At 34.6% G+C, this 19687-nt stretch overlaps 1 protein-coding gene across 5 annotated transcripts in view; it reads left to right on the forward strand.

Annotated features, from left to right (window-relative positions):
• NADK2 (NAD kinase 2, mitochondrial) overlaps nt 1–19687 on the forward strand; it is a 45168-nt gene that overhangs the window by 11129 nt on the left and 14352 nt on the right. For 2 of the 5 annotated variants that reach the window (XM_005604310.4, XM_023625734.2), the window contains exons 2-8: nt 3928–4016; nt 4939–5027; nt 6016–6097; nt 10337–10420; nt 11882–12018; nt 17054–17132; nt 19548–19613. In XM_005604310.4, coding sequence (XP_005604367.3) covers nt 3928–4016; nt 4939–5027; nt 6016–6097; nt 10337–10420; nt 11882–12018; nt 17054–17132; nt 19548–19613 — 626 coding nt within the window. Of the gene's footprint in view, nt 1–2928; nt 2990–3927; nt 4017–4938; nt 5028–6015; nt 6098–10336; nt 10421–11881; nt 12019–17053; nt 17133–19547; nt 19614–19687 lie in introns of those variants that run through there. The other 3 variants (XM_005604311.4, XM_023625735.2, XM_070245912.1) reach the window with 2 other exon arrangements.

Consider the following 19687-nt stretch of genomic DNA (forward strand, 5'->3'; position numbering starts at 1 on the left):
GATAAGTGGAATAGAAATGATCCAAAATAAATACCAAATATATGTAAAGAAATATTTAGGCTTCAGTGCACTAGGCCTGATCATGCTGAGTAGTTGACTTTCTAGCTGTTGATTAGGTGCCACTAATCCTTGAAAGGCAATTTTGAGTCACACTTAGTGTAGTGTTTAGTTAAGTGTGTATGCTTTTGAGTGCTTAAATTATGCCTAGTGAATTTACATACCAGACTGTCATTGTCCTATTTCCTTCCCTACTGATCTTTCATTGAAATTACATGGAGTACAAAATAGTAACACTCAACTGACTAATAAAACAAGTGTTAAGAATTTGTATCTGTAATACATTCGATTTTGGTCAAGTAAAAATGTCTGTGACCCTTTTTAATAAAAGTGTTTGGATCATTTAGAAAATAGCATAAATATTACATCTGACCCTAAGGTGGTTAAATTTGTGTCCAGTCAGAGCCCTCCTTTTCTCCTTTTGTGCTCTGGGGTTTTTTTTTTTTTTTTTTTTTTTTTTGCTGATGAAGATTTGCCCTGAGCTGACATCCATGCCAGTCTTCCTCTGTTTTTTAGTATGTGGGCCACCAGCACAACATGGCTGCTAACAGCAGTGTAGGTCTGACCCCAGGAACTGAACCTGGGCTGCAGAAGCAGAGCATGCTGGACTTAACCACTAGGCTGGCCCTCTGTTATGTTTTAATGTTAGAGCTATGTGGGGAGAAGTGATGTTGGCTTTTGGAGATTTTGTAGGAGAAACTCCTGCTTATACGTGCTGAAATGTGTCTGTCTATAGATCTTTTAGAGTCACACTGCTTTTTCCAAGTATCCTTGTGAATAACCTTAAATTTTTTTTTTTAATGCAGATAATAATTAACAGAAGTTTTTGGAAAAAAGGGAAAGAAAGAAAATGTTAACTTTGTTGCTAATATCATGTAGCATTGCAGAATTAAGAATGTTCTAAATTTCAGTAATTTTTCTAACCTCTTAATTGTAAGACATTTTACAAAGAATTCATGTATTCTTGTTTTTGTCTGATTAAAGTATGTTTTTAAATCTTTGAAGTCTTGTTATTTTCAGAGGGGTAGGTAGAATTCTTACCAGCCTTTGAATATGAGAAAACTTAGAGAAAATATAAGAGCCAGTAGAACAGTGATTTAAGATATCCTAATTGATGCTTTTTATTGTTATTTTTAAAAATGCCTTCTCTCTTATGTGCTTGATTTAGCCAGTCCATGTTAATGAAGCTTACTAGTCCAACCACCTAGATCTTTAAAGAAAATAATATAAAAACTTGTGTTCTCTGGGGCTGGCCCCGTGGCCGAGTGGTTAAGTTCGCGTGCTCCGCTGCAGGCGGCCCAGTGTTTCGTTGGTTCGAATCCTGGGCGCGGACATGGCACTGCTCATCAAACCACGCTGAGGCGGCATCCCACATGCCACAACTAGAAGGACCCACAACAAAGAATATACAGCTATGTACCAGGGGGCTTTGGGGAGAAAAAGGAAAAAAATAAAATCTTTAAAAAAAAAAAAACGAAAAACTTGTATTCTCTAAATAAATGTCTTGAGTGTGAGTTGTTAGAGAATTGGTTCACAAGAAGAAATTTGAGTAGGAACAAGAATTTGTGAAATTACATTTCTGTTCCAATGTTAAGTATTCTGATGCTAAATGAACTTTGTATTTAGATTTGGAATTTTAGTGTTGCTAGCAAAACTTATTAAACTCATGGAAAACTTGAAGTTTTTTGTTTTCCAAAATTATTTTCCCCACAAATTCAAACCCCCTTTACCATCTCAAACCAGAATTTCCTAATACGCAACTGCAGAGTAATCTTAATTTTCTGGAGTTTGCTGAGAGCTAGGAAGTAAGTACAAAAGCTTCTGAATCACCAGACTAGAATTTACAGTACATGTGCAATAGATTTATGTCCTTTATTCCCGGGTGCGTGTTCTATATTGTCCAAACCAAAAATTGGAACATAAGATAAAAATCTGGACAGGGAATTGAAGTCTGAGGGCTAGCCACCCTTAAGTTTTCTTATAGCAAGTTAGAAACAGTACCTTTGATGAAACTGGTTTAATAGACTTACTGTACACTTGCATTAGTTCTCATCGTCCCTAGCAGTTTTCAGTTCCCCACTTAATAATTTGACTGAGCTCAACTAATGTTTAAATGAACACAGTAGTAGGCATTCAAATATTTGAGTGAATACTTTTAATTTTTTAGAGCTTAATTTCTAGCTATATAACGAATTCGCTCTTGAAATGGGCTCATGAGAGCTAATTATTGTAACAACATAATATACCCTGGTAACTAATCTGCTAGAAAATCAGAGGCTTGATAATGAGCATGTTAGTTTGAGATGCCTGTTAGATATCCAGAGAAAGATGTCAAATATACCGTTGGGTACATTCATTTGGAGTCCTCAAGATGGGCCAGAGTTAGAGAGACTGGAGTCATCAGCATCAACATATAGATGTCTTTTAAAGCCTTGAAACTAGAGATTGCCAGGGAGAGAGTAGAGAAGAGGAGCCTTATGATCCATCTTCATTGAGAGTGGTTAGTGCAGTTTTAGTTAATCCATAGTTGGGTAATGATAGTAATAATCTGAGTGTTAATGCTATGTTCATCCATATTTAGAAATTCTAAGAATAGTTTTCCAAACCTGGTTTATGTTGATTTGTTGATTAAAGTAAATGAAGGATTATCTAATTATTACCTTAGTCATCGCTTTCCTTTTAAAAAAAATTCTTGACATTCGTTTGCTCTATTTAAATATAATGAGGCTTATGTCTATGTGTTAAACTGTTGTACAGGCTGTCTAATCTAGTATGTATCTTTTTGTGAGGTAATGTTTGTGTATTAATTTTCAAATAGCCAAATGTGTCCTCGGTTCCTCTTTTGAGACCATACATTTCCCTTTAGATTATAGAATAAGCACAAAACTATTTTAAAACTTAACCCAATATTCATAAACAAAAGACTGGGAAGGTAAGTGTCAAAATATTAACACTATTTTGTTATAAGTAATAAAATTATATGTAATTTTAATTTTCTTTACATGTGCATTTTCCATGTTACCTCTATAAACTTTTAAAAAGCAAAATGCATATTACAAATGCTATCTAAAAAATTGGTTTTACTTTATAATTTAGTAAGCTATGATTTAAAATAAAAATGTTTAAGGTTGTGTTTTGGACAGGTACTTGAAAAATTGATTTTGTATGGTAAAGAGGCAAGGTATAAGGAAATTTGGAGAAGGAAAGAAAATCACATGCTTTTTAATTCTAGCATTCACTCGAGTGGACACATGTCCTACTTGATGATTAAATGGATGTTCATTGAGGATATTTCTAAACTTCTCTCTCAACATTTTACTTTATAGATTATTTAGAAATATGCTTTAAGAGGAGAATATTAATGGCAAGATAGTGACATTATAAAATACCACTCCAGTTGACTAAGAAAGACAATTCTTGAAGTTATCTATTCTCAGGGAACTACCCAACCTTTTGTTTGGATTGTCTAGGGTAAATTCCAAGTAGAGTTCATAAATCTGAACACGAGAGCTGCAAATCCAAGTGCAACAGAGGTCATCTACCTTCTAAAATATTAGTTTATCTTGTTCTTCAAGCCATATGCGATATGTTAAAAATCCATTTAAAAACTAAAACGCTTAAGCTGTAAAACATGCAAATTTTAAGATCCCCTTGACTGTGTGATTCAGGAAAGTTAATAGTGTGTTTGGTATTAAAACCAAATTATGATTTTCTGAAATGAGACTTTCTAGTTTAGTGTAAACTTGTAGGTTTCACAGGTAGTCATTAAAATGTACCTTAAAAAATGCATTCTATTTTTATATAGGACTTTTTAAGGAAATATGTAATATGAATCATGTAATAAGACAAAATTTGTTTTATTTTATATAGCTTGCATTGAAAGGCTCTAGCTACAGTGGACTACTTGAACGACATCATATTCACACCAAAAATGTACAGCATATTCTAGATAGTTTACGGTAAGTCTGTGGGATCAGGCCCTAGATGGGCTTTTGTATTTAGGACTTACAAGTTTTATTTTGACTAGCAGCTAATCCTTAGATTTTTTGGTAAAGATTGCCATTTAAAAATCGTTTTCAGAAAATTATATCATGGTTAATGAACCTGTTATTACAGTGTTTCTACAGAAATTTTTATTGTGCTCTGAAAATTTCACAGATTTTCGGTTATTATTTGATCTGCCCGAAAAGTGCCTTTTCTACAAAGAGTTAATTCTGTACACAGCAAGCTTCATCTGTATGTGTAATGTTTTATTTCTTAAACAGAATACTGGATTATGTGGGTGTTCATTGTAATATTCTTTGAATGCCTAAAAATTATCAATGTAGAAACTTCAATTAATTGGAACTAAATGCAGTCAGTGAATAAGTTTACGTGTATATGAGAGAATCACTGTGAGAAGATGCAAATTAGAAAGTATTTTAGTCACTGTTTTGGTGTCTGGCACTCAGTAAATATTCGTTGGATTTAAAATAACAGCTATTCAGTTTTATAATGAAAAAAATTATCTTTCAAGGTGTTAGTCTGGGCCATTTTTGTGTTGCTGTATTTTAGCATCATAAGGAGTACAGAAAATAAAATGAAATTCTTATCAATCAGTATTGGTCTGTATCGGGCTATAAAAGGTTTTTAAAGCACATAGGGATTTGGGATAGTCATTAACTTTCAAGTTACTCATATGCTTCCTGGCTTGTCATAGTCTATTGGCTTTTGTAATTAAATGAAAATGAAGCTAACCTTGTGAAGCTGAACACAAGTTTGTTTATTTATAAAACAAATGTATTTATTGTACATCTCCATTGTAATAATGTGCCTCTCAGAATCCATACTTCTTTATGTTACTTGTGGAAATTTTATATAACCTTTACTTTTTTGTCTTAGGAATGAAGGAATTGAGGTTCGATTAGTAAAGAGGAGAGAATATGATGAAGAAACTGTTCGATGGGCAGATGCTGTCATAGCTGCAGGAGGTAATAGTTTTACAGAGGTGAAGATGTTGGAATACAGAAATAACTCTTTAATACTCACTTCCAAATACTCTGTGGTCTAGCTGTAATAAAGCCTTCAGAGTCCTACACCGTAAGACAAATTTTGGGGTTTCCAGGATCAAGTTTAAAAAGATCTACCTTATATAATGTTTCACTTTTAGTGAATTATGTTACTGTGAGGTTCCATGTGTATATTTCGGTGTATATATTTAAGGTGTGCATTTAACTTCAAATATGATTCAAAGGATTAGTTGTAACTGTATTTTGGTTTAGTTATACCAGTCTTAAAAAAAAAGTTGAAGTTACGTTAAGAGTTTACTGAGATTAGATAAATTCTTTTCCCCTTTGGCCCCTATATAGTTACACTTATTTTTTTCCTAAGCTTTATTATTAAGTTAGTGAACATTCTTTGTAAAGCTTTAAATTGACAGCATTTGTTGGAGAGAAAAATCTGAAGTTGGACATTTTGTTGGCTATATTCTCATTAAAATAATTTAGGTGGGGCAAGCCCCGTGGCCGAGTCGTTAAGTTCATGTGCTCTGCTTCGGCAGCCTGGGGTTTCGTTGGTTGGGATCCTGGGTGCAGACTTGGCACTGCTCATCAGGCCACGCTGAGGCAGCGTCCTTCAAAGGACAACCAGAGGCACTCAACTAGAATATACAACTATGTACTGGGGGGGCTTTGGGGAGAAGAAGAAGAAGAAGAAAAAAGAAGATTGGCAACAGATGTTAGCTCAGGTGCCAATCTTTCTTTAAAAATAAATTATGAATTTGGACTGTGGTTGTGAGAGAAGGAAAGAGGATTGGTTAATAGAAGTGGTAGAATAAGAGCAGTGCTTCCCAGCTGGAGGAGGCCAGGGATACTGCTAAACATCCTACAGTGCACAAGACAGCCCCCAAAAGTCCTAGTGTTCAAAAGGATGTTATAAACTAGTTTTATAACAAATCTAGTTATGTCTTATATCCTTTAGGTGATGGCACAATGCTTCTGGCAGCAAGTAAAGTCTTGGACAGACTTAAACCAGTTATTGGAGTAAACACTGATCCAGAACGGTAAAGAAAAACATATTTTTTGTTTGTTTGTTTGGCTTTTTTTGTGTGTGTGTGTTAGATATAAAAACATTTATGCTTTCCTTTTCATAGTGACTATTTATGATAAATCTTAATATTTGGAAGCTCTTCTTTATTTTCTCTACAGCAGTCACATTGCTGGGCTCTGTTGCTACAGGGAATTTACTGTGGTGCATGGTTTAAGTGGAAGTGTCATTGCTTCTGGCTATCATGAATGTTAGAACCATGTTCCGAAAACATTTTAGTGATGAAAGTTTGGCAGGTACCTTTAGCAGAGTTCTCTTCTATGTAGTTGCTTTCAAGGATATAGCTCTTGTTTTTAGCTCAGGCATGAAATATATGTGCATTTAGCTGGCATTGGTGGTAGAAAATTATGATATGGGACAGACAAGTCCTCACAATTGACTTGCCAGGTAGTTTGGGAGTAGTATCTATGGCAGAATAGACCTGAGTCCTTGATCCAGGTCTCCCCAAGGAGTTTTGGGGACTTTTGGTATTGCTGAAGAGGGGTGAGTTAATAACATTCTATCTCCTACCCTTCCTTATAGCTCTCATCTATGTTCCTGGTTATGCCTCCACTGATTTTCTGGGTAACTTCATTGACTTAATGAATAAACCAAACCGATTTTCACTTTTTTTCCCCTCAGCTTGACTGACATTTATCCACATTCTGTTCCAGCCATCCACAGCCAGGACCATACCTGGACTTTATGATCTTCTAGACTTTCCCCATCTCTCAAATCTTAATTCCTTTGCACTTTGACTGCAACCTCCTACCTTAACAGCAGTCTTACTCACCTTGGTCCTACTAAATCTTTGACTTTCAGTGTATTGATTCTTCTCTGTTTTCCTCGCTTGATTCTTCCTCACTTCATTCACTTTCTTGACAAATTTCTTAATTATTTTGTACCATTATCTTTCTCCTCAGTCCTAGATCAATCTGCCATCCTTTCTATTCCTACATCAGCACTGCTGAGGCCATCTGGGAAAAAAATCTTAGAAACTTGGGCTTGGTGGCTCACTTTGGGCTTTGATGGCCTGAATTTACTTTCAGTTGGTAGTTTCTAGCACTTAGAACTGGACCCTGAAAGGTGCTCAAAGTACTTTCTGTATGGCTGCAGTCATCTCTATTTCTATATGGCCCCATTCCTTGTGGTAGCCACTTCCAGAGTGGCTGTTCAGCTTCTGTATGCTCCTTACTTTCCTTATCCTTCTTCCTTCAACACAGCCTTCTCTTATCTCACAGAATAAGTGAAAGTCACTGGATTAGAACTTCTTCAACTTTTCTCTTGCTTTAAAAAAAAATCTTGTTCTGTTGCCCATCTTCTTTTTTCCATCTCTCTCTTCATACATGATTCCTTTTAGCCTAAAAACTTGTTCAAATCTTTTAGGGTTTCCCTGTGTATTCCTTCAAGATACATTGCAAATTCCTTAGCGTAATGTATATGATATTTCATAATCTGTTGCCTATTTTTCATTTCACCTGTCCTCACTTACCTATAGGCAGTATACATTCTTCAGCTAAAAAAAACACATTATTGAAGGCCCTCTAGGGACAGCCTAGGATCCTTCTAAAAGGCTGGTCCTAAGTGCAGAATGTAGCTGTATGAGCATCTGCTGATGCGATAGAGGCTCATGTGTGGTGGCTTTTGCTCTGGTGAGGAGCTTTGTTGATATTTAAGATAGCAGGATTTGAAAGAATAAGTGAAAGAGTTCTCCAGAAGGCCATGTTCTTTTCATGCCTTTGTATGTGCTTTTGCGTAGAGTGCCCTTATACTACTTACTAAATTGTACAGTTGTTGCTTATTCAAGACTGGTGCCTCTCCAGGCATCTGACTGTAATTCCCTATACAGAGAGCACTTACTTCTGTATATTATTTTCTGCTTGATTGTTTGTCCCTTCCATTAGACTATAAATTCCTTGTGTATAGGACTTTGTGTTTTAATTTCTCTATCACTAGCATAGTTTTATACATAGTCAGTAGGTAATAAACATTTTAAAAATGAATGATTAATTAAATGATCTTAGAAAGCAGGGCTAGGACCCCGACCTAACAGTAAATGTTCCCTGAGCATAAGTAGTTGAGATGATTGGTTCAGTAATTGTTTGTTGATTGCCTTCAGTGTTGATGCATGTGTATTTTAGAACTTCTTAATGGCATATTTTTATGTCTTTAGAGGTTCTTAACTTTAGTGATCACATTTTATACAGTTAGCTGAAATATATTTTACTTTAAAAAGCTGGCTTGATACTCAGAAGCTAGTGGGGATTTTGAAACTGGTAAGCAGATGGTATTGCTTTTCTAATTTCTATCTAGAATAATAGGTTTTGGAAGTCCTTTTTTCCTCTCTTTTTGCCTCCAGGCAGAAATGTATCAAGGCTCGTAGCTTTTCTGTAAAATTCAGGTTGCCTGACTTCTTTTTCTTAAGCATTGTGGTCCTTAAGATCCTAAATGTCAGAAATTAATGTTTAACTTGTTTATTCTCCTCTGTATTAGTTATCAAGTACTGCATAACAAATAAGCCCAGAACTTAGAGGTCTTAACACAATAGTAATCATTTGTCATCTCTTATGGTTTCTGTGGGTCAGGAATTTGAGAGCATCTTGGCTGGGTAGTTTTGACTTGGGATCTCATGAGGTTGTGGTCAGATGTCAGCTGGGGCTGCAGGCATCTGAAGGCTTAACTTAGGCTGGAGGATCCACTTCCAAGACAGCTCACTCACATGGACTCGTGTAAATTAAATATATAATTTCTCTCTGTCCCTTCTGTATTCTGCACTCACTCTGCTGAGCCTGGTAAATAATTGTGACATTTGAATGCTTAATAATTAAAATGGGATAGAGGCCATGTGGTAGCCAGCCTCCAAGGTAGTCTCCTAGTGTTTACACCTTTATGTGGTTCCCTATCCCCTTCTATGTTCAATCAGGGCTGGCCTATTTGACCAATGGAATATGGTATGACAGTGTGTGGTTTCCAAGGCTAGGTCGTAAATGGTATTGCAGCTTCTTTATTGGTACTGTGGATGGCTCATTCTGGGGTAAGTCAGCCACTGTGATGTGAGGACACTCAAGCAGCCCTGTGGAGAGGCTCACATGAAGAGGAATTGAGGCCTCTTGCCAACAGCCATGTGAATGTGCTTGCAGCCCTAGCTGATATCTCACTATAACTTCATGAGAGAATCTTCCTCTGGGGTGTTTCAGAACTGCAGTTGATCTCAGTAGGTATTATTTTATCAAATGATTGTTGATACCTTTTATATACTTAGCACTATGGAAAGTCTTGCACTGAATATAAAAATTAAAAAACTTAGGTCCTGCCTAAGTTTCTTAACCTCAGTGTTGACCCTCTCAGATAAAGACATTACTGACTAGTTACAACTTTGTAGTACTTTTTTCTCTGCTCTTCACGCTTATAAGTTAATTTACATTTATTATCAAGAGTTTGTTTTGTCAAGCCTACTCTTAAACTTTCCTTCAAGATTGAAGCATCATGGAAATGATGATGCTTGAGCTTTCTAGACACCTTTCCTCATATTAGGTGCCATATTCTCTCATCTATCTATAGCAACCTATAGGCAATCTTACCACTTTGTAGTTTGCAGTTGTTTGTTTTAATTTTTGTCTTCCACATCAAGCTGTTAACTCCTTGAAGGAGTTCATCCTCATATTTTTTGAGTAATGAAGGATTATGCTGGATTAAGCTTTCTGAGTTCTCTTTCAGTGACTTGGAATTTCTTAAATGACATTTAAAAGGGATTTATGGTTCAGAACACTTTCACATAGGCAGTTTGATTCCTCAGAATAACCTTTTGAGATTGGTGGTTTTATCACCCTTTTAGAGATGAGGAAGCTGATGCTAACGCGACTTGCCCAAAGTTAATAGTTAAATACTTTAAAGGTAAGATACAAACACCACTATACCGTTAGATAATTTTACAGAATAATCAATCAGTGGCAGATTTGCTGTTATTTTTAGTTTCACTGGAATGTGGATACTTAAGTAGTATTGTGTGTTATGGCATTAAAGCTGGATGTAAACTATTTCTATTTGGCCTTTTTTTGTTCTTGTTGTTGAAAATATAGACAATTTTGTGGTAAAAGAATAGAGTAAAAATTTTTAAAATTTCACATCTGATTTTTGTAGTTTAGTGATACCTTTTGAATTGTTTTTTTTTTTCCTTTTTCTCTTAATGCTACCCCAAAACCCTTTTAAAATAAAGGTCTGAGGGTCATTTATGTCTTCCTGTTCGATATACACATTCCTTCCCAGAAGCCTTACAGAAGTTCTATCGTGGCGAGTTCAGGTAGGAATTTCTTACTATTATATAAACACCTTAACAAATGTGTGTCGTTAAAAGTGCTGTTAGATAGAGGCCATGTCTCTACTTTCTTAACCTTGTTACATGTTCTTAGCAGTTTGGTGGAAAGATAGTTAAAACTGTTGGCTAAAACTGAGTGTTCAAATTCTCAGAGATTTTATATTTTTTATCCTCATCTTCTCTCATCTAGAATGACTGAGGGTTGGATTTACTCCCTCCCCAGATTCTCTCCCAGAGATGCTTAGAATCTCTGTCTGACATATTAAGTGTTTCATAAGTAGTGGGAATGTGTTTTCATATTCCTTTCACTTAATTTATTCAGTGGTCAAACTGTCCTGAAAGAGGGCGGGTGGAGGAGGAGCAGAGATGGAGTTGGCTCATTACATTGGAGAAAGCGAGTTGGACTCCTTTTTTCTCCTGGCTTAGATTGGATTTAGAGCTTTGTCCCTGGGTATTTGTGAAATTGTATTAAATCTTCTTGATTTCTAGAGTTGTTTTATTAATAATGATTTTATTTTCTAGTCGTTTCAGAAGTTTGGCACCTCTAGAAATGAATAATTTATAGCCATCAAGTGGGAGTAAATTTTTGTATACTTACCTAGCAGAATCTGTCCCATTGGCTTTTGATACATCAATTTTTGGTCTTGAAATTAAGTAAACCTGGTTCTTTTTCTTTTACTTTTACCAAAAATGTCATTTAAATTTTTAGGTATAATCTTAAATGTTATAATATTTGTTATTACTCTTTTTTCTTTCATTGTAAAAAAAAATCATCACAGAATTTGGGGGAGAGATTTTTGTCTAATCCAACTACCTTATCACAATATTATTTTAATTTCGGAATGCTTTCTTTTTTGCATATGTTATACTTTTTTTTTTTTTTGAGGAAGATTAGCCCTGAGCTAACATCTGCCACCAATCCTCCTCCTTTTGCTGAGGAAGATTGGCCCTGAGCCAACATCCATGCCCATCTTTCTCCACTCTATATGTAGGATGCCTGCCATAGTATGGCTTGATAAGTGGTGTGTAGGTCCACGCCAGGGCTCCTAACCAGCAAACCCCAGGCTGCCAAAGCAGAGCATGCAGAACTTAACTGCTACACCACCAGGCTGGCCCCTGCATGTGTTAATACTTTTTGATGAGCAAAACACAACTATATCTAGCTCAGTATCTTGGATTTAATGGCTACTTGATAAAGGATTTGACTTTAATTCACGTGTTTGGGAGATTTTGTACAAATACATTAGATATTTACATTATAATTGAAATGAGAAAATTCACATCTAAATCTGCCTTTGAGCAGGAATCTGGGTTTCAGGTATAATTTGTTCATGGAGTAAATAGTTTTTTAACATGAAATTTTGAATTTGGTGAAATTATAATGTCTGACTCTTAGTTTAATTTATTCTGTCTTAACACAGCTTGTTCTTCCTTTACTCTCCTAAGGTGGTTATGGAGGCAGCGAATCAGGTTATACCTTGAAGGCACTGGCATAAACCCTGTTCCTGTGGACCTTCATGAACAGCAGCTCAGTTTACATCAGCATAGTAGAGCCTTCAACATTGAAAGAGTTCATGATGAAAGTAGGTGGATTGGGAATTAGAAGTGTTAGGGCAATATTTTACTTACAGTTCCTTTGATCTCTAATTTCTAGAAGTGAACTTATAATTATTTGGGGATTTTAGTGCCACTAAGAACACTTAAGAAAGTACAGTGAACTACTTGAGGTGTAAAATTTATTATGATTAGATTCTGAAGTAAGGAATACAGTATATTTCTAGGAGAAATGTTTTCTAGAATGGGTTTAAGGACAAGTGGATTAGGGAAGGATTATGAAATCCAAGAGGATAGTTGATATTTAAGGAAAGATTCTTGGCCTTAATCTTGGAAATGTCAAAAAAGAAAAAGAAAGCAGGAGAAATAAAATGAGCTAATCTGTGGAAGATTTCTTCGTAATTATACATTTATCTAGTCACATTTAAATATACTATAGTTGTAGTTATTAATTAAAACCTTTTTGTTGGGAAATTTTGCATCCCAGCTTTAAGATTTGTGTTTCAAATATTTGTATAATCTGCTACAAGAATATCAGCAAAAGGTAATATGCAGCTTTTTTGTTGTAAGAATTAAGGTGAACTCTCAGTTTTGAGCTAATTTGTGCATTATAAGTTAGCCATATTTTCTCACTTTTTCCAGTAACTGTAAGACTTTCATGACGCAAAAAGATCCCAAGAGATATCCTAAATATCTATGGACTGCATAAAAATATATTTTTTTCTCCTGTGTTTCATTTCTTGATTAAACTTATCAGGAAAAACTCCCTTTACCTATCTGCTTTCTGTCTCTGTCCTGTCATGGTACCAGATGTTTATTTATATTCATTTTCTATGAGTTTTTCATGCTGATTTATAGCTTTATAGGTTAGGATGTTCCTTAACTGTGTGTTCATGTCATATTTTAAAGATGCTCCTTCTCCCTCTGAAAAAAATCATTTGATTTTAGAAATCTTTTAAGTAATTACATGCAATGAATTCCTATTATTTTTTTGAAAGACTGCAATAACTATTAAGTAAGATTTTAAAATCTTAGCTAAAAATTTTGCCTTATTCCTCACCAAAAGAACTTGTTGCTACCACTGAAAGATGTTCATGATTTGGCTCTTTTTACCAACAGTCTTAAAGGGAAGATGTAGATTGGTATTCAGAGATTCATTGCTCAGATTCCTATCTCAGATTCAGTGTTTTTAGTTTATAAACTAAGTTAATATATCATATATAGAATCAAAATTACATATAAACTTAGTGACATCCAGGATGTTCATATCTGATTAATGATAGTTCTAAAAAAAGAACAGAGAAAATGTTCAAAATAAAAATAATACAAGAAAATTTCTCAAAACTTAGGCGCTAGTCTTTGAATTGAAAGGACCCACAAAATACTTAGCAGAATTAATGGTAAAAGCTTCCACACCAAGGTATGTCAGAATGCTAGGGATAAAATAAAGCTCCTACAAACTTCCAGAGAGGAAGTGGTGGTGGTGATTGTGGTTAGAGCACGTTATTTTGTATTTAAAGACTATATATATATATAAACTTATATATACAAAGAATCTGGAATCAGAGTAATTTCAGATTTCTCAATAGTAACACTGGAAATTGCTATACTTATAATTGTTAAATTATTATTGTTAACAGTTATATTAGAGCGCTCTTTTATTAGAAGGGTTTTTTTTGATAGCTTTATTTTCTGAGGAAAAATTTAGGAAAATTTCAAGATACATCTCATATGTTCTATTTAAATTCTCTTCAAGTTGGCAGGAAACATTTCTTAGGAACCTGCCATTTGGGATTTTTGAAGATAGGAGTAGATTTGCGATTATAAATATACCACTGTGTTTCATCCCTGATTTAGCTTTCTAATTTAGAACAAAAGATTACAAAGAATAAAAAATCCTAGTTTTCTTTTTTACTTTCACCTTAAAAAAGGGAAGATATGTCTTCAAGCAAATAAATTTTTCTATCTTATTATAATTTTTTTTTTGAGGAAGATTAGCCCTGAGCTAACATCTGCCAATCCTCCTCTTTTTGCTGAGGAAGACTGGCCCTGAGCTAACATCCCTGCCTGCCTTCCTCTACTTTATATGTGGGACGCCTACCACAGCATGGCTTGCCAAGCATGCCATGTCCGCACGCAGGATCCCAACTGGCAAACCCCGGGCCACCGAAGCAGAACTTGTGCACTTAACTGCTGTGCCACCGGACCGGCCCCCCAGAATTTTCTATCTTATGTAGTGTAAGCTGTCCTCAACTAGATTGTATTTGTGTACAAGTTAATGAAGAAGAATTCATTTTTATTACGTATATACCTTCGAGGGAAAGTAGAGGTGGTTTATTTATTACTTTTAAAAACTTTACTCACGTGAACTTGTAACTTTCTTGTTTGCGTGGCTGGTTATATTAATTTTGATAAGTGAATTGATTTGATAAACATCCCAGAATTCCAGTGGCTTAATGTAACGAGGATTTGTTTCTAGCTCATCTCACTGTCCAAGGAGTGTTCAAGCAACTTCCAAACAGTGGCTCTCACCATCTTCTAAGGCTCTGAGTCTTCTATTGGATTCTCTAGCTTGTGGGGAGAGTAAGACAGTGGGAATGTGAAGGATATTAAGGGGAGCTTTAAGAGCCAGACTTTCTCACTACTTTTGCTCATATCCTATTGGCTATTACTAGTCTCATAGGTATACCCAATGCAAGTAGACCTGGAAACATTGTCCCACAAAATGACAGTGTGAGAGAATTGCACAGTGTAGCAGTCCCCGTGACTAGTATAACAATTTTATATTTAAGAATATAAATTATAATTTTGTAATCAATTTTCTTGGATAGAAAAATTGTCAATTGGTATCGAGTCCATCTTTTCATGTCCTATTTGAGGCAAGTTATAAATGAACAATTTCATGATTAGGTAATGTTTCAATTAGCATGAAAGAAAATATAAGCAGAATTAAGATGATTAATGAGACTTGGAAGCAATTTTGTTGATTCTTTTCCTCCTTTGACAAAGGATTTCAGGTGAAATTCAGCAAGTATACATAATAAAAGTGCAATATGGAGAGGAAAATTAGGATGAGGAAAAATGGAAATAAAGGTAGACAGTCAAGACCATATGAAAGAAAAACATATGGATACAGTTTTGATGGTGAGAATTCAGATTTATTAGTTAGTAATATTTAGCACGTACATACTGTTAGTTGAACATTTGCTGAAAATCTGTGGGGTGATGTAAAACAATTCCATTAGTAATTACCTTATGTAAAGAAAAACATTTAAACAATAACTTTTAGGTTTTTTCATTTGTAAAACTGTCAGGTATGAGAATGTGAATATATCTAGTATCAAATTAAGACACTTTCAAAAGTTAGCAGGTTTTATAGTCTAAGTGCAATCTAATTTGATTAAACACATCAAATCTTTTTTACATAGCTTTTTGTGTCAAATTCTTTGTATTGTATTATGAGATTGAGCTGATCACGTTAAAGTTTTCAGAGGGTCCTTGGCATTGTAATAACAACTTGTTATATTTGAAAGAATAGTTGGGTCCTCTTTAGGCAGTTATACTCCAAAAGAAATGAGATCTTGTAATTAGTGTTCAATAAACATATAAACAGAGAATATAATAATAATCAGGCTAGCAAGTCAGTGGTTGGTGACAATGGTGGAAAGTTTTATTAGTGTATTAAGTGTTTAATGTGTATTAGACACTGTATAACATATTACCTCAAAATTTAGTATGTTAAAACATAAATATTTATGATTTCACAGAAATTGTGAAGGTCAGGAATCCAGGAGCAGTTTGGCCTGTTAGTTCTGATTTAGGGTTTCTCAGGAGGTGACAGTCAAGCTGCCGGCTGGACAGCAGTATCTGAAGATATGGCTGGGACTGGAAGATCCGCTCCCCAGCTCATCACGTGGCTGTGAGCAGGAGGCTTCAGTTCTTCACTAGGTTGGCCTCTCCATTCGACCGCTCATGAAATATCTTCCCCCAGACCAAGTGATCTGAGAGAGAGCATGACCAAGGTGGAAGCCAGGGTGTCTTTCTTACCCAAATCTCAGAAGTGACATAACATCATTTCTGCCGTATGTTGGACACATAGACTAATCCTGGTATGATGTGATAGGGAGAGTTACACAAGAATGTGAATACCAGGAGTCAGGAATCACTGGGGACCATCTTGGAGGCTAGCCACCACAATTGGGGTGAACTTTTAAGCCTTGACTTAGGAGAAAGTGTGGAGGAAACAAAAAAGGGAACTTGTCCCCTGGTGCTTGTCCAGTGGGAGATACTTGGTTGCAGTGAATCTGCTCTTAGTGACTTTGAGAAGATGGGGTTGGCATTTCCAATTAGAGACTGATAAAAGATAAAAATATGTAAAAGAAACCATTTGAAGGTGACAATCGCAAGTTTGATCCAGAAAGTAGTGAGAAGCCTTCGGAGGATTTTGTGTGATGGAGTGACGTTTAAGTAATTTTCAAGGAAGATTACTTAAGCTGTGCATACAACCTTATAGAGTAAAAAAAGAAAAGATGACATTTTTTAGGAATCATGAAAGGAGATGTGGCAGTATTCCTCCAATGCTGCCATTGCTAAAAACACTCTGGAGATTTTATTTAAAAAAAAAATCTGATCTCTAACATAACTGATTTGGTTTCCAGTATGAGCTATGCATGTAATTTGCGACTTAAATCAAAAATGGCTCTCCTTTGGAAGGACTTGATAATTTCCACCTCTGAAGCTTCCAGAGTAAAACTAAGTTAAGTGTGATGACAAGAATCTTATGAGATGGAGAAATATATTTCATCACACTTGAAAAATTGTTTCACGAAGAATTAAGCTTTATTTTGGAGAAATGGGGGTGTCATTGCAGTATAATGTTAGGTGACTTTGAGGTTTATATTACAAACACTTTAAATAAGAACTATTTGATTTATATGTTAATAATCTTAAAGTATATGATTCTATTAAGACAAAAATCTGAAAATTTTAATGTTTTATAAAATTTATATCATACATTTGTAAAATTGAAGGAGCTATCTTGGATTTTTTTTTCATTACCTACAGGGTGTGAGGCGTCAGGACCCCAGCTTTTGCCAGTGAGAGCACTAAACGAAGTCTTCATTGGGGAGAGTCTATCATCCAGGTACTTTTAAGCCTGTAATCTTGAGTTTGGAATTTAATATTTTAGTATTTTTTTACGTATTTATTCAATTTCTACATCCTAAGATTTGTAAATAATTAATACTATATAAGTAATAGAAATGAATTGTATAATAAAATATTTCCACAACCTTCATACATGTTAATATATGTTAAGAGGAAAGAAGATTCGATGGCCAGAAAAGTTTGTGAAACCCTAGGTTAAACAAACATATTCAGATTTCTTTACTGCGGTATTTCCCAGAGCCTTTAATCTATCATATGGGTAGTTTATAAATATTTATAAGAATGATATACTAGGCATACATTTGCAATTGATATAAAACCTTTATAGTCAGTCCATATTAAAATTTCCATACTGATTGTCTTAATAAGGTCCTTTAAAGCTGATTTATTTGTTTGCTTATTTTAATCTAGGATCACACATTGCCTTTGACCAACATGGCCCTTTAGAATTAGTTAAAAACAGTTCCTTAGCCCTGCCCCTGTTTTGTCATTCATGATATTAATATTTCTGAATGGCCTAAGGCAATTCGTTTGCAGAATATTCCTTATTTTAGATTTGGATGATTTTTCTTTCTCTGCATGGTAAGATTCAGACTAAACATTTTTGTCAGGAATACTACATAGGTGATATTGGATCCTTTTTATTGCAACATCAGAAGGCAAGTGTGTTGACAGTTTAAAGTTTGTCACCATTATTACCAAAAATTAAAGTTAATAAAGTTCTTCATTAGGAGTATAAAAATATAGTCTGTGTTTTATTACTGATGAAATCTGTTTTGTGAGTGTTAAGTATAACTTAGGCTTAACTTGTCAGCAGAATTTTTTTGCAAAACTTTTTTTTGCGTGACGTTAATTACCGGTTATAAAATGACTGCCGTAATGTAAAGTTAATTTAACTCTTGGCAGTACTTTAACACTTGCCTTACTTCTCATTTTGTGGATGTAAGTAAATTAGAGGTGGAAGATGAGAGGTGAATCTGTGTCCCACTTTGCTCCTACCAGAACCATGTGATCCTTTGAAGGTCATGTAGTTGATTCCGTTGCTTACTCAGAGTTCCATATATTCTGAAATTCAGTTTATTCTGAGTCGTATCCTTTGATAAGAAATTATGTTGAGAAAAGTTTGTCTTAATTAAAAAAGGTTTTAGCCAATGACTTAGGTAGTACTGAAAAAGACAAAACCTGATTCAGTGGAATGATTTGAACAGTCTTTTTGAGTTGTAATTATTTTGATTAATGTAATTTTAAATTTATTCAATAAAAGTATATTGTACACCTACTATATGTAATATGTTAGGAGGGGGTATAAAGATGAATAAGATAAAGGTAGTGGTATTTTAATTTTTTGGAGAGTGGTAAAATACATAATTTAAAAATGTATTAAAAGTAAAATTATTCTTCAAAGAAATCAGGTAAAAATATATTCTTTAAAGAACTTAAAAATATAGTAAAGAATAAAACTTTATTTCATATAGTAAGACATGCTATATATGAAGCATTTCTTCTTTTGCTGCATATCAAGTTTGAAGCAATATGGAAATAATGGATACATTTATGTGATAGAGAAGGGAGAAAATTTAATTAGTGATGTAATCTAGTCATTATTGCTAAAGACATAAGACAGAAGACAACTTATTCTGTTAGTGTATTTTAAAGGTTGTAACTTCTGAGGGCTTCTACTAGTGTTGCTTTATAATTTGTACTTACTAAAAAATAACTTATAAAAGGAGAAAAACTAGGATCAATTGATAGACTTGGGAATTCAGTGAAGTCCCATTGGAGAATTTAGGTTGAATGCTTTTATTTTTTGTGGCAGTAGTGATTCGGTTGGTTTATCTCCTAAATAATGTCTGCTGCTGCTGCTTTTTTGTGTTCTTTGATGCCTCACCTTGTATCTATACTAAGATAAGGACAGCAATGGGTAGGCTTCTGACACTATTGAAAAAGGTTTAACTATTTGAGGTATTAACACTTATCTGTAAAGATTCCATGACATAGACCCTTAGGCAGAAAGGAAATGAACATTTATTGGGCGCCTGCTTTGTGTCAGGCACTGTGTGTATTGTGTATGTTATTATTTTTAGTGCTCATAGCAACCTTGTAAAAAATGTAGTTATATTTATCAGTGAAAAAATTGAGATTTGGAGAGTTCAAATAAATTGCCCAAGTTCATATAATTAGATAGCATCAGAACTGTAATTATAAACTCAGTATTTCTGATTCCACATCCTATATTGAGGCTTCACTGTGCCCTGAAAACTTTAGTGCTTTGCTTGGAAAATATGAAGTGCAGCAATATTATTCCTGCCTCATTTATAATGTTCTTAGATTTAAGAACATTTTAAAAGCCCAATTTTTTTTTTTCTCTTTTCTCCTATTTGTTCTAACCTAGAATGTCTTATTCTTGGGCTGTAGCAGTGGACAATTTAAGAAGAAGTATACCCACTCTAAAGGGACTGTGAGTTTTATTGCTGCCTTAAAAAAAATAATTTCCCTGAAACAGAAGTTCTATGAGTTGACTAATCTTGATAA

This window comes from Equus caballus, chromosome 21, assembly GCF_041296265.1.
Source record: "Equus caballus isolate H_3958 breed thoroughbred chromosome 21, TB-T2T, whole genome shotgun sequence".
NCBI lineage: Eukaryota > Metazoa > Chordata > Mammalia > Perissodactyla > Equidae > Equus > Equus caballus.